The 15,843-nt window shown below is 39.9% G+C and overlaps 1 protein-coding gene across 1 annotated transcript in view; it reads left to right on the top strand.

The window, feature by feature from the left end:
* The window catches only part of ADAMTS2 (ADAM metallopeptidase with thrombospondin type 1 motif 2), a 285,819-nt gene that overhangs the window by 206,362 nt on the left and 63,614 nt on the right, over positions 1-15,843 (top strand). Inside the window, exons 6-9 of the mRNA XM_060765388.2 lie at positions 7,376-7,532; positions 10,254-10,359; positions 10,796-10,939; positions 13,388-13,520. Of these exons, the coding sequence (XP_060621371.2) occupies positions 7,376-7,532; positions 10,254-10,359; positions 10,796-10,939; positions 13,388-13,520 (540 nt within the window). The remainder of the gene's footprint in view (positions 1-7,375; positions 7,533-10,253; positions 10,360-10,795; positions 10,940-13,387; positions 13,521-15,843) is intronic.

Consider the following 15,843-nt stretch of genomic DNA (forward strand, 5'->3'; position numbering starts at 1 on the left):
TGCCACGCCTAAGATGGGGGGGGGGGGGTTCCTCCAGATGTTGTTGGACTTTAGCTGTCAAGAATCCTCACAGGCCCCTTCCACATAGCTTTATACAATCTCACATTATCTGCTTTGAACTTGAATATATGGCAGTGTGGACTCAGATAACCCAGTTTAAAGCAGATATGGTGGGATTTTCTGCCTTGATATTCTGGGTTATATTGCTGTGTGGAAGGGCCCATAGTTGGTCATAGGGATCTAGATAAATGGTTTTTGAAGTCCAGCGATATCTAGAAGACTGAAATTCCCTCTCCCAGACTTAAAAACTGTGAATAATGTCTTGTGTTATTCTAATGAAATGCATTCAGTCTTTGCACATCCTTCAAAAGTTCATAAAGAGATCTGATTTGGAGCTCTGTGTATACTTTCCAGGTTTGCAAGATGGAAGTATGGTATGGAAATAATGGCAGTGTGCATTGAAGGCGTTCCCCCAACAGCCGAATGGGTGCTTCCAGAGTTGGGAGTCTCATCTTCTAGCACTACCTTTTATTTCATTTGCAACTGTTTTAGCATAGGGTTTTTACATTAAGTGACCTTGAGAAGTAGTCCTTCAATAGCTAAAAGCAGCTCACTGGAGCTTAGGTCTAATATGAGTTAGCTAATGTACTAAGATCATTGTCTCTGAGAAGTCTTCTGCAACTCAACTTAACTGGCTGCTATAGAATGGGTTTTAACTTGCACACAGTACTTTTAAAACTATTATTTTTAAGTGCTTGGCTTTAGTATAATTTATTGAGTTGTTTTACATTCCTCAATGTTATAAGTGATTCGTGCTGGCTCATTCTGATTCATTCGTATTCAAATCCACTTTGGGTCTTTCACTGGAAAAAGACAGGATGTAGCAATAACAAAACAATAACAAACCCACTACCTGCACAGATAGCCTATTGTTTACTAAGGTAGCAAAGTCTCCTGCTCTTGAAAGCAAAAAATGTGCAGTCAAGGCAATGGTAACAGTTAGGATTACCTAGGAGAAGCAGACTTCACTGTAGACTAAATACTTCATTCTCAGTAAGTGTTTGTACTGATTTCCAAAATACTTTTGCTTTGTTCTGGATGTGATGGGTGTGGTGGCAAATATGAGTCAACATTACTTTCATTTCATAGTGGGGTGGATGGGAGAAGTCTGTTGTGAAGAAGTGGGAATGGAAAGATGTAGCCAGCTGCTTTTATACTTTATATTCTGAAAGTTCAAGGCAGTGAAGGTTTACTACAATGGAAACGGCTGAAAGCTACTGAGAACCTGAAGACAGTGACTGGAATCAATGGTCAGAATTACAAATTAGTAACTGGTTTGTATTCATGATCCCTATGTATTCAATAATGTACAGAATATGTAGGGATTGTAAAAAAAAAAGTCCTAATTTACTGGACAGCAGCCACTGCAAGTGATGAGTGTCTATTTTCCTGTCATAGCAGACTGACAGTAGTCTCCTATGTGAGGAAAATAAGATAGGGATCCTGTTTCTGACTGTCATACTGGAGATTGTTTGTGGGAGGGAGTGGAAATATCAGTCTGCTGACCCCCAATTGATGGGGGAGCAGACTTCTGTCAATCCCAGTAGGTGATGCTTGATAAGTCAGGATTGTTGCCATTTCAGAAGTGTGAGACCAAAGAGTGTTAGTCGGCACTTGATGTTCAACAGGAAAGGATACAAGACTGATGTATATAGTCTCTAATAAATTGGATGCCTCAATATTTATTGAATAGCTTTGAAAGTGATACACACTGGAGACAAATCTAGCTGTTGATTTGTTTGCATTCTGAGATTTTGACAGTATGTGGCAAGTGAAGTACAGAAATATGACAAGAAATAGAACAGTAAGGCACCATATCATCTGAAAGGCAACACTTACTCAACTAGGGAGCCTCACACACTAGGAAGCCCAGCTTGTTTAGAGTGTGGTGGCAACACTGATTGAACTTTGTATATGTCCTGTTTGAAAAGTGGTGAGGAGCAATTTTTCATTAGTTTGGAACTGGCAGGACTATTAATCTAAGGCTTATTAAATAGCTCCTTGCACAACAGGGGGAAAGAACTCTGGCATACATAATTTTGAGTTGCATGTGTGCATATTCTTTACAGAATTACAATGTTTGGGCCCATATCATGGGCCCTGTCAGATTTTTACATGAGGCATCCAATTGACACCTCAAATAAAAGCAAAGTAATTTGAGACAAAGCAAGTAAACCCTGCTTTGTCCTGAATTATTTAGATACCCCATTAGGTATAGGCCCTGTGGGGACTCACTCTCAGGTAGTCCTGGGGCTACCCAGGGGTCCGTCCCCATAACCTGGAGAACCACGGAGGGCACCCCCCAACCCCTGACCCCAAGCCTTAAAAATTAAGAAGAACTTACCAGGTTGCCATTAGGCCTCTCTGCAGACCTCCTGGAACATACTAACGATGTGCCAGGAGGTGGGGAGGGCCAAATAGCACTCCCCCCCACCAGTTCTGGCACATCATTGGTACATTCCAAGAGGCTTGCAGAGCCACCTAATGGCATTCCAGTAAACTTTATTTTTAAGGAGGTTTTTTTGGGGGGGGGGGGGTGATGCCATCCCCAAAGTTTTTGGGACGGTATGGGGACAGCCAATAGGCAAAGCATTCTCTCCTGACATTTCACCTGCATCTATGGTAGGCATCTTCAGAGATTGTGAGGTCACAACCTCTGAGGATGCCTACCATAGATGCAGGCAACATGTCAGGAGAGAATGCTTCTAGAACATGGCCTGAAAAACTTACAACAAACTAATGATTCTGACTATGAAAGCCTTTGACAATACATAGTATTGCCTATTTCATTCCAGGTTTTAAATTTGTGTCATCTGTGTCATCTGTACCATGGTCCATCCTGTTTAAATCCAGTGTCAAATTTCTAACTACTTTTAGAGGAGATAAAATTTGAAGGCAGTGTATTTACAGGCAATGCATTGGTCCGTCTCACTGTTTTGCTAGAAGATGTTTTAAGTATGAAGTCAAGGAAGCTATTGGCTATTAAGATGCAAGCATCAGCTGTTGCTATCTGTAACAATTTTCTAGATCTTTCCAAGATTTCAGCTTCAGATATTCTATGTTGTTTTCTCTGAAAATGACAATTGTGTTCCTTTGTTCAAATACTTTTACTTTTTTTCTTCTTTTCTTTTTCAAGTACGGTATATGATGAAGACCCTACAACAATAAGGACTTTGCTATGTTGATATATAAATATTATTTGCAACGCTTGTTATCATAACATTGTAACCTTAGAAACATTATGTTTGCAAAGAAAAGGCCAGAGTTCCCATCTCATAAAAAAGTTCTGGAAGATACTGAATGCTACAATTAGTCATTCAGTTTACATCATCCCATGTACAGGACATTTTTGTAAGTTAAAGAAAGTATATTCCAAGTATATTTCCATTGTCTGAAATCACTCTAGTTTTTCTCTCAAGATTTTCAAGTTTTTTTGTGTGTGTCAGGAGCAACTTGAGAAACTTCAAGTTGTTTCTGGTGTGAGAATTGGCCGTCTGCAAGGACGTTGCCCAGGGGACACCCAGATAGTTTGCTGTTTTACCATCCTTGTGGGAGGCTTCTCTCATGCCCCTGCATATGGAGCTGGAGCTGACAGAGGTCTTCAAACCTGCTGGCACAAGGGTTTAACCCATTGCACCACTGGGGGCTCCAATTTTTTTAAAGTTATTTACCTGACTTGTTTCATTGGGCCAACAATAGCTCTCCAAATATTGGTAAAAATGTTATTTAGCTGGTTGCAGATTCTTAATTGTACCCATTCTGTACTGCATACTCACTTATACCCACATATTCTACCTTTGTTTTTCTTTGAATTGAATCCTGGCCACTTGGCCAGTTCATTCAAGGTTTATTGTCTGTGACCCAGTTTGTATAACCTGGCACTTTTGTTTTGAATAGTGCCAAAGCTTAGCACACTAGCTCTTGATGAGCTCTGATGTTCCACAGACATAGATGCTGTTCAGTCTGGATAGTTGCTTATTCTATACAAAAGTACTGAAGATACAGATATGCTACTTTTTAAATGGCTGACCAGGATTGTTGGATAAAATTGTTCAGGTCTGAAGACTTCTTTTTCATCTTACTATTCTAATAGCTGCTTATAATCACTCTTTATTTTGTTTCAGGTTTGACAGTTAAAACAAAATTTTCTGTTATGGATTTATAACTGAATTATTGGAATTAAGAGACATACATATTGGAATTAAGAGACATAAATATCACTTTTATGTGAGGTGAAAGCATAAAGGAAATGGCTGGATCCTGGCATAGTAACAATTTAAGAGTGCTATTACAATTGTTACTGTTATATCTCTCCAAGTAAACTCTCATCGGGTTTTATTGGCAAGATTTACTGAGGAGGGATTTATTGTTGCCTTCCTCTCAGGCTTTGTGTGTGTGTGTGTGTCTGTGTCTGTGTTAGGAGTGACTTGAGAAACTGCAAGTCACTTCTGGTGTGAGAGAATTGGCCATCTGCAAAGACGTTGCCCAGGGGATGCTCTGATGTTTTATATGTTACCATCCTTGTGGAAGGCTTGTATCATGTCCCCGCAAAGGGGGGGGGGGTGATGGAGCTGACAGAGGGAGCTCAACCTGTTCTCTCTGGATTTGAACCGCTGACCTATCGGTCAGTAGTCCTGCCAGTACAAGGGTTTAACCTGTTGTGCCACTGGGGGCTCTCAGGCTGAGGGAGTATGACTTGCTCAGTGTCACCTGGTGAGTTTCCCCGTTCAAGTGGTAATGAAACCCTAATATCCCAAAACTACAACACCATGCTAGCTCTTGTATTTAACAGCAGACCAATGGAAATTGGAATAGGGTTGTGATTTATTCAAGTCCCATTAATTTAAGTGGTTTTACTCTATGAATGACTAGGTTTGGATCCAACATAATGTGTCACTTTTCATTTATGTTCCAAAGGGGGGAATATAGCAATTATTTCTCAAGAAAAACATGCAAGTACCTTAAGTCATTTTTGCTGGCGATGAAACCATTTCCCCTTCCCCTTCTTCTTTCTGCAAGAATGACAGGGCCGTAATATGCATTGTTAATCCAAAATCTTGTAACAGTGCCCAACACTGCATTGAACGGCTTAGGTCCAAATCCAACCTCTTCTCAAATGATGGCTCTAGTTACTTTTGGACCTGGCTGTGGGGTTTGATGTGGGCAAGCTCATTTGTGCTATTCCCAAATAGTGAATCTTTTCATGCCACAGAGCTGTGTTGAGATAACACAGAACCATCAAGCTGTTTTCAGCTAGAGACAGCTGGCTGAAACATTTAAGATATAGCAATTGAGACATTCTTCAATGCAAAAAAAAAGAAATAGAAATGTATCTCACTGGGCAAAAGAAAAAAACAATCACCCATCCTGTTGTTCATACTCAGCATTGTCAATCATCTTGAGTCAGAACCAAATGTACTTATATGGGGCAGGGGGTACCCCAAACTTTTGCCTGTAGACTGCAAATACTGGCAGCTATTCTTGTATGATAATACGAATTCAAGGAATAAATGCTTTTATTTGAGTGCAAGTCAGACGTCTGCAGATGAGTTGAAATGGTTATTTATTTATTTCAATTACTTATACCCCGCCCTTCTCACCCCCGAGGGGGGACTCAGGGCGGCTTACAAACAACGGCACAATTCGATGCCTGAATCAATAAACAAACAATACCTACAACAATTTAGACAATTAACAAGTTAAAAACATTAGTACATAATAAAATAGCAAAACAATCTCATGCTCAGTGTTCAGAGTTCCGTATATCCATTCCATTCCATTCGTCCATGTTTGTCGTCAGATCTTCCTTTAGCTGCCAGCATGTCCAAAAGCTTGGTCCCATATCCAGGTCTTCAGTTTTTTCCTGAACGTCAGAAGGGAGGTCGCTGATCTAATCTCCCCGGGGAGTGAGTTCCACAGGTGAGGGGCCACCACTGAGAAGGCCCTGCTCCTCGTCCCTGCCAACCTCACTTGTGATAGTGGCGGAGTCGAGAGCAGGGCCTCCCCGGACGATCTTAAATTTTGAGATGGGATGTAGAGGGAGATCCGTTCGGACAAATACACTGGGCCGGAACCGTATAGGGTTTTGTAGGTTAAAACCAGCACTTTGAATTGTGCTCGGAATTGGATCGGCAGCCAGTGGAGCTGATGTAACAGGGGGGTGGTGTGCTCCCTGTACGTCGCTCCGGTGAGCAATCTGGCTGCTTCTCGCTGGACTAGTTGTAGTTTCCGAGCAGTCTTCAAAGGCAACCCCACGTAGAGTGCGTTGCAGTAATCCAACCGGGATGTGACAAGAGCGTGGACCACCGTGGTTATTCTTGGGCAGAGTCCTAATTGCTCTTTTTGTTATTACTGAATTCTTATAAACTGCTTTAAATTGTTTTTAGTTCATTTACGGTTGTTTGAAAGTGATGTTGTTTCTTTCACTCCACTCTGAAATCAACCAATGTATGGCAGGTTGGAATTTTTTAAATTAATAAAACAGGTAATTACTATGTTGCTAATTCAAAGGTGGGAAACATTTTATTTTAGCCTGAGGGCTAAATTGAATTTCAGAGTGATCCTTGGGTGCATTCCAGAGATTGGGAGGAGGGCAAAAGAGTGGGATCAAAAATACCGGCATATTTTACCTTAAGTTCTTACTGCTGCTAACCTTTAAAATGTGGAGGAGGTGCATCAATATTCCACTCTGGCCCACTTCTCTGAATTTTAAAAGTATGAACCAGAAATAAAAGATGTTGTGCTTTTCACAACTGATGTGCCATGTGTATATTCTAATTTTCCATTTCGAAATGCATACCAGAGTACAAAAACATTGCAAAAGAAGCTGCCTTTTGTCCCATGCCAGTGTGTTCAGCAAAGCGGCCAAAATACAATATTCATTTCATGTGGCTTCCTCTTTGCATTGTTTGGTAACTCTGAACTTAAAAGATAGTACAGCCTTTAGTTGTGGTGTTTTTCCACTCTCTGGGATGTTAAATCCCACACAACTTCTTGGAAATTAGATTCCTGCGTCAAAAGGTATCCAAATTGGAGATTTATGTTTTTTTTATGTTATATCAGCTCCAGTTCTGTTTACTTATGAGTTAAATACCACCACAGTCAATAGGGAACAAATTACTCCTGCCCACAAATAAGTGGGCTTAGACTAAGGCCTTAGTTTGTTGTTGTAGCATTACTATAATGGAACCATAACCCAGCACTGGAACAAAATCATACATGTCATAAGTTCTAGACTGAGACAAGCTGGCTAAAATTGCATTGTAACCAATGTGTTCTTTCTTCCTTTTCTTTCTATTTACTTTGCCTGATTTAGTCCATGAGTTTAATTGAGATCGGTAACCCTTCTCAGAGTTTAGAGAATGTGTGTCGCTGGGCCTACCTACAACAGAAGCCTGACACCGGACATGCAGAATATCATGATCATGCCATTTTCCTCACAAGGCAGGATTTTGGCCCTTCTGGCATGCAAGGTATGTTCTGTGCTAAAAGGCATTCTCTCTTACAAATGTGATCACTGATAACAGGATCACATTCCTCTCACCAGACAGTGGAAGTGAATTCTATGATACCTTAAAACATACTATGCACATGACTTAGCAAGGGATAGGGAATTTCACCTTGTCAATAAGTCCTCTCTGGCTAGTTTTAAGTCCACAAGTAACTGGAGGTGATTTCTAGTTTGTGGAAAACTTCTTCCTCTCTGCTCCATAAAGCAGGCAAGGGGGCTCAAAATGTAACACAAAGAAGCCCAACATTGGCCCACAGGACACCTTGGGCTTATGCAATATTGGTTTTTTTAATGGAGGGAGCTGGAATAGTGGAGGGTTAGGTTCTGCATCCAGCCTCATGCCATATTTTACCCACTCCTGTCTTAAAGGCTTAACATATCCATGATGGTATACACTTTTGTGATCTGGAGCCCATTTCAACTTAAAATCTGCACCATAGCAGTGATTCTGCTCACTAGGGCTTTTGGAAAAGGTAGTCCAAAACATCTACACATATTCTAACTCAACATATACCTGTAAATTACTGTATTTATCTGTATTCCATGAAAGCTTATTGCTATAATAAACATTTTGTGCTTTAAGCTACCACAAGATGTTTAGCTAGATCCAGTGATGAACATTTAGTGGCTCACTGGATCATAATGCTTATGCTGCTAACAATTTCTCTTTGTGCTAAACACATATCTGAAACTATACTGCACTGACTTCCATTTGCTTTCAAACTAAATCCAAGGTGCATGTTTTGACCTTCGAACCCCTAAACAGTTTGGGATATCTGAAAGATTGCCTCAACCTGTATGATCTGGCCTAAAATGAGAGAACTTAACAGAAGCCTAATGAGTGCCTCATTAGAGCCCCATCTATCCTGACACATAATGCCATTTGAAACTGCATGATATGGTCAATGTCGGCTCATAAAATATAGTTCAATGCAGTTAAACTGCATTATATGAGTCTATACTGACCCAAGTAAGCCTAATGGCCTCTTCACACAGCCACCCAAAAAGGCTTCACCGTGGGGCATGGGGAAGCCGCCACCCCTCACCCCACATTGCCCAGCTCCTGCAGCTGTTGATCCCACGGGGAGGAAGCATGGTGTGTGTGTGGAGCACGCAGCTCCCTCCTCCCCCCATGGCAGCACTGGGCTGGTTCTGCTCCCTCCTTTGCCCACAGAGCCAGCACAATGCCCTCTAATGGGAGCCAGCCAGCTCCATGGGTGACTGGGGCTAGATTGGTGCATACTGCCAGTTTTGGCCTCGTGTGATGAGATTGTAAGTTAGGCTAATGCATGCACATGGCAGAGCTTCCTGGGTGTCAGCACATTGACTGCGGATATCCTGATCAAGCAAAGTTGGCAAACTTCACCTGCTATTTGCTTCTGGTAGGCAACAAAATAGTGCTGTTCTGTAGGGCCTTTTGTGTCTGTATCCAATCTGTTTCAATTATAGTAAAACTATTTTAAGGATTGTTCAGAAAATTACTTCAAGACCATTTGAATTTTTTTCTGAGTTTTAATCTCTGTATTTTTTTATGTTTTGTACTTGATGGACATCAATTTTGTTGTGTGTCTTCAAATAATTGTGGACTTATGGCAACCCTGTTCTCCAGAGTCATAATCAAATGCTCAAACTACTGCACCATGCTGGCTTTCTTGGCTATAAATTAAATGTAAAAACTCATTTTTGGTGGGCTAGGAAACCCAGCATGTTTTTGTCAGCATGGAGAAATGTAGCAGGAGGACTAAGGAAAGGAAGGCAAAAAAATTCCCGAGTGTGCTAGACTGCAGATTCTGCTGGACCTTGGCCTTTTGTTGTTTTTGCTGCAACAGACTGCCATGGCTATCCATCTGGCATTCAATCAATGGAATAAAACCTGCTGATATTTGCTTTCAGAGGGAACATTCGAACCACTGCTGTTTCTCTTGCAGTTGGCCTTCGGAACTTGTTTCTGACTGGTTCAATCTAAATTGAATTTTCAGCTTCAAAGACATGTCAGGATGCTTTCTTCTTATTATTAGCCAAACCAAAGAAACCATAAAAGTTCATGCACTGGCCAAAATACATTGCAAGTACTTTTGGAAACAGAGTTTAATTTTTTTTCAGTTGGAATGAATGATAACTATCCAAGTACAATTCTAACTGAAGAAAATAGATTGTACATAAGAATTTTCAAAAGTACTATGTCTGAACTAAGGCTAATTATCCCTTGAAGAGAGTCTTATAAAAACATGATTTAAAAGTATAGTTCAGTGTTTTTTTCTGTTTTCCAAATTTAACTGATCACTAGATAGAAGGAATTATTTATAAAACTGTCTCAATGAACTAATTGTCATTTTGTATTTATTCTTTCAGAATCCTGTTTGTTTCCCTGGCTTTGTGCTGCAGATACTTTGGACCTTAAAATTTACAAATTTTTCTGGCTATGATAATTTATTTTATTCACTTAATTATGATTTTCTTGCCCAAGAATGTTGTAGTTTAATGCATATTTTTAGTAGATAAAAATGGCCTGTCCACACACCTAATACAAGTTGTTGAGTTTTTCATCAGGACAAAATTTCCATTTCGCATTTTTCCTTCATTTCAAAAAGATTTCTGATTGAAATATCACTGTTGACTGGTACCCTTAAGCAGTTATTTCACCTCTATTCTAATATCTCAAAACCTTGCATTCTCTATACAGGCTATGCTCCTGTTACTGGCATGTGCCACCCAGTCCGAAGTTGCACACTTAATCATGAAGATGGCTTCTCCTCAGCGTTTGTTGTAGCCCATGAGACTGGACATGTGTAAGTAGCATTGCAGACCTTCATTTTGATCCAGAGGTACTACGTCATTATGTGACTCCACTAATTGCAGTGGAAGAATGACAATGAACAGCTGGTTGGTTCTCTACACTGAGAAATTAGGATGTTGAAGCTCTTCTCTCTGAAATACATTGTTAGTTATCACTATTGTATTGCTATGACACTTTTTTGTTCCTATGGAAAAAACAAACTGGTCTGTGTATCTTCGTCACCAACAGCATAGCAATTTTGGCTTTGTAAAAATGTGACATAAAACAATGTAGCTTTTTAATGCACAAACCAACAAAATCAGTAGAAAATAAAGGAACTTGAGCAAAAAGAGTGAAATTAGTACAAAATGTGAAAAGTCATGAAATATTGAATCCAGCAAGACTCATGTACTCTTAAACAGGCTTTGTTATGCTGCCTTTCCCTCTAGATTAGGCATGGAGCATGATGGCCAAGGCAACAGATGTGGGGATGAAGTCCGAATGGGAAGCATCATGGCTCCCCTTGTCCAGGCGGCATTTCATCGCTTTCACTGGTCCCGATGTAGCCAACAGGAACTGAATCGCTACTTGCAGTGAGTATTATGAAGGACAAAATCTACTGTTTGGGGGTTTTGCTCTTAGGAAAATGTTCGTATATGATCATTTTATCTCCTGGTAGAGTTTGGAGTTAAAAGAACAAGTGGTGCTGTTAGAAAGCTGGGTACATCCTTTAGGGAAGAAAGATCATAAAAAAATTAAGACTGCAGTCCTGTGCCACCATAATTATCTCTAAACCCCAGTGAACAAAAGGGAGCTTGCTTCTGTAGGGAAATGTGATGGGGGTTCTGTTTAAAAAGACATTTTTACTGTAAGCTCCCCCTCAATTCTCTTTAAGTAAATAAATGAGTGTCTGGTCTCCAACAGGAATCAATTAAAATATCAGGAATAATTATGGTTTTTTAAAATCCTGTAAGATTCTTTATTGAATACAAATAATTCACTTTTTACAAAATGGCTGGTGCCATCTTTTGAAGATGTGATATAGGTATATGAAAATCTTGTCATTGTGACCTGAGCATTGGTAAAAATGAGAATTGAGTATAATATGCACTACATGGGGCTGCTTTTGAAGATGGTTCTGAAGCATCAGCTGGTGACACTGGATACTGTAGGTTTAACCAGATGTAACAAAGTTAATTGAAGCAAGTTTTCATTGCAAAATTGCTCCAATTGCCAGAAAGGTTGGAATGAAAGGAAATGTGACCATAGATATTCCAGTTCCCTTTCAGCCTTCAAGGGTCATAGCAAACACTTTGAACTAGGCCTGGCAAGTAAGTGCACTGTTGATAAGAGAATGGCTGTATGTAGACCATCTTCAAGATTACATCCGCATGCAACATATTACATCAATTGATATAAAATGTAACAAGCTGATGGTAATTAGGGCCAGGTTGGTTCCCTTGGAGACCAGAGGCAGATACATCACATATTCAGGAATAATTCTAAGTCTAGAAGTTGATATTCTGTCAAAAAGAAGCAAACCCACCTACAATTTTTTGTCTTGTTCATGTTTAGCTATGAAGACTTTCATGACTGCATCGCTGAATATGTCTTCACATTATCATACTCCTCTATACTTGTGAAGATCTGTAGATCTTGCCCATGTTGAAGTGGACTATAAAGTTTCCCATATTTATCTTTTAATTCAAATGCAGGTGCAGAAGTGGGCACATGCAGGAAAAAATAATTGAGATAGAGGTGCTGCTTAATCCTTGTCATACTTTCCAATTCTTCCTTGTAAGACGGAAAGTTTTAGTTCTTCCCTTGTCCTCCAGCAAACTTGTAATAGTCAAAATAGACCATGTGGTATGCATGTCTTAGGATATTCACAAAGGAGATTTGATGGGCATTGGAAGAACTAAGCAGCATTTCTTTTCTACAAATGTTATCAATCCCTGCATAGATATTACCACATCAAATGCAGATTTGGAAACACAGTTGGTGAAGCAAAGTTTTCTTGCATCTTCATTATTCCCTCAGGACCTTCTCTACTGTATAGTGAATACAAGCTAACATATGTCTTTGAAAAATATTTCATGCTCTTTTGTGCATACTAGGTCTTCAGGGAACATTTCGCAGTTGGCTTTTTAAATAGTATTTTTATTCCACATTCCAAGATTTCTGCTTGTGGTCTTTGTAGCTTTCTACCCAGGGATGCTCTGGATACTCTGATGTAAGGGCTTTCCTTCCTCCAAACTCTGATGTCAGTCAGCTCAGTGTTATGACTGTGTGACATAAAAAGCTCTAATACTTCACAATAACAGAGTGAAATGTCAGACTCCCCAAAGTCCACAGTACCTTAGTGAATAGAGATGGGATATAGATGCCGGAGCCCCCAAGAATCTTGTCTGAAGACATTGCCTTAATGAAAATAGCATTGGCAAAAATGTTGAAGAAAAAATGTAACACATACTTTTGACATTGTCCCTATATTTTACATGCATATTACAAAATGTTCAGAACCCATCCATAACCAAGTACAGCAATAGCAAATTAATGCAAATCAGCAAATGAAATGTTTTCCAACATACTGAATAAAATGTATATCTATTATTGTTTTGGGGGTTTTTTTTTAGTAAAAAAAGGAATGGAAATCACATCAATTAACTCATCAGCCAGACAGGTTATTCTAATTAAAAAAAATACTAGAAGCAATTATAAAGTGGGAAATTGAATAATCCCTCTTTTTACAACTAATTTATTCTTTTCAGATTTCTCTCTTGGGTTTTTGGTACAATAAAACAAAAATCTGTCTGATTTGCTGATGTAACAGCAGACAAACTCTTGTCCTGTCTCTGATGTAAATCTGTTAGTTTGAATGTTACATCCAGAGTAACTTAGGTATTAACTGTGCTGTGTTTTGTGAACTCATTTCTGAGAAAGCATGCCCTTTATTTTGCTTGGAATAATTGTGAACTGAAACCCCACATGCTGTAAATGTCTCACATTCCATCTGTGACTGTAATTTTCCCCTGCTGCAGTTCATATGATTGTTTACGTGATGATCCATTTGACCACGACTGGCCTTCCCTTCCCCAGCTGCCAGGAATCCACTACTCCATGAACGAACAGTGCCGCTTCGATTTTGGTCTGGGCTACATGATGTGTACAGCTGTGAGTACTTAACCAAGTTCTGCTGTACTGCTTCCAGGGCCTCTCCAGCTGTCCCTAAAATCGCCATTCACATCAGAGCCTCAAGAGGAGGGCAATGTGCCCAACTAATACAAAAGTGGAATAACACATGCAGAGATGTCACTAAAAACAATGTCAGCATTCTATCTTTGGAATCAGAATCCCAGAAATTAGTATCTTATTTGTAGGGTCACCATAAGTCAAAGCTTCTTTGATGGCCAATAGCCCTACACAATTTTATTAGAGCTGCTTGAAAATTGAATGAATGTGCTAAAAAGACATATTTCATTGCATTACTATAATTCCTATAGTAACTCCAACTCTTGCTTGTGTAAGTCTTCAGTCTGGATTGTATAAAAACATAAACAAAGGAAAGTCCATATTGCATCAAATTAAAGGTCTGTCTAATCCAGCATCCCCTTCCCACATAGACTAACCTCTTGGGCAGCCTGGAAGCAGGACATAAACATATGTATGCTTGATAAGTTGACCTTATCTATTAACTGCAAGCAGATTTTGGAATCAAAATTGTGGATTTTGATATGACCCATAGATAAATCAAGGATCATCATGCAGAGAAGTGAATGTGCCTAGTGTTCTGGCAGTGCACACACCCAGAGCCAGTGCCTATGGGTGTCTGCAATGCCTACTCAGGTAGCTCAAGCATGTGGGATGGCTGTGCCCTCCCACTCTCTGTCCCTGTCACTGCCAGGTACAGCAGCAACCGAGAGGAGCTACCTGCTCATCGCAGAGAGGGGTAGCAATTGGGCCTCTGCCTAGTGATGCCAAACAAACTTCAACACAGCTAGATAGTAGGGATACCCTTCTGCAACCAAGGCAGCTTGGGGTGTTTCTGTTGGGTCACATTATGTGTCTGGGTAGAACCACTCTATGCATCTCATTCATCTCTTCTGAGGACAATGTATTATTTTAAAATATTTATGCACAGACATGTTTCTAAAGAGTTCTAGATTATTTATGCATCAATAATTTAACAATTTAAAACATTCATCCAAATTAAAATATCCGATACAGAACACACAGCAAAAACTACAGCACATTTTTTAACAGAATGCTAGAGTAAGACTGATTAAAACATCAAATTGAAGTTATTCATTAAACTCCATCCAGGCAGATGTGACATTTTAATCCCCCAGAGTCATATTTTGTTGCAGATTTACAGACAGGTAGCACTGCAAAGTGGGCATTTTACTATATGGTCACCTGAAGAGTTGTAAACAGTGTCTCTAAGGCTTGGTCACCTGCCATATCCAGGTAGTTGACTGGTTATGTGAATTACATTATTTTCCTCAAAAGAAAATACTATTTGAAATAAATTATTTGTCCCATAAACATGTTTTCTGATGCAGGTTATACAAATATTTTGGAGTACCCCTTGCTTTTGCAATCACAAAAATGCTGGCAGTTTTCTATCTTGCAATACGGTGGGATTTTCATTGGGAACAGAGACTATACCAGGTTAAGGCACTCCATGGAAGCGGGGCACTCCATGACAGGGACAGAGAGAGTGGGAGGGTACAGCCATCCCACATGCTTGGGCTACCTGAGTAGGCATTGCAGACACCCATAGGAACTGGCTCTGGGTGTGTGCACTGCCAGAATGTGTGTGCCTTAACCAGCCTGAATGTGGGCTAAATGCCTTCCTTTAAAAAAGAATGTTTTTCTCATCAGCATTGAGAAAGTTATAAATGAATATCTGAGACAGGCCTTTCTTGGAAAGGGAATTCAGACACAGCCACCAAAATAGTCTTTGCCAGGAACTGGATGACTTAATTCAGAACTGTTAGAGCTTTAAGAAACCTATACTTGTCTCTTCCAAAGTGAAATCTGGTTTTTTGCTCTCCAGTCCCATGGTGCGCAATCATAAAGACTCCAGACCACCTCCTGCAATATTTAGAAGTCCCTCCAAACAGATCTGGGATAAGATGAATCATGGAAAATTGTCTTCCTTCCTCATATATGGTCCTGTTGGTGACTTTTCTGTGTGCGCGCCATCCAGTTGCCTGTTTATAGGCTCTAGCCACTATCATAGGAGGGCACTGGACATGTAGAACTGAATGGAGTAGCACAGAGTTCATGATAACTGGCATGCTTATGATTCTTGTCGGGCAACAATGAGAGACAGGCTGGGTTTATCCTCTTATATACTCTCTGGTTCATAACATTACTATACTTCTGGGTCCACAGTGACTTCTGGAAATCATGTAATGCTCTGTGGGACCATTTCACAAATTTTACCCTAAATTAGAATAGTTTAATCTGTAAAATGTATTTATTTATGAGC

The sequence above is a fragment of the Anolis sagrei genome, chromosome 2 (genome assembly GCF_037176765.1).
Source record: "Anolis sagrei isolate rAnoSag1 chromosome 2, rAnoSag1.mat, whole genome shotgun sequence".
NCBI lineage: Eukaryota > Metazoa > Chordata > Lepidosauria > Squamata > Dactyloidae > Anolis > Anolis sagrei.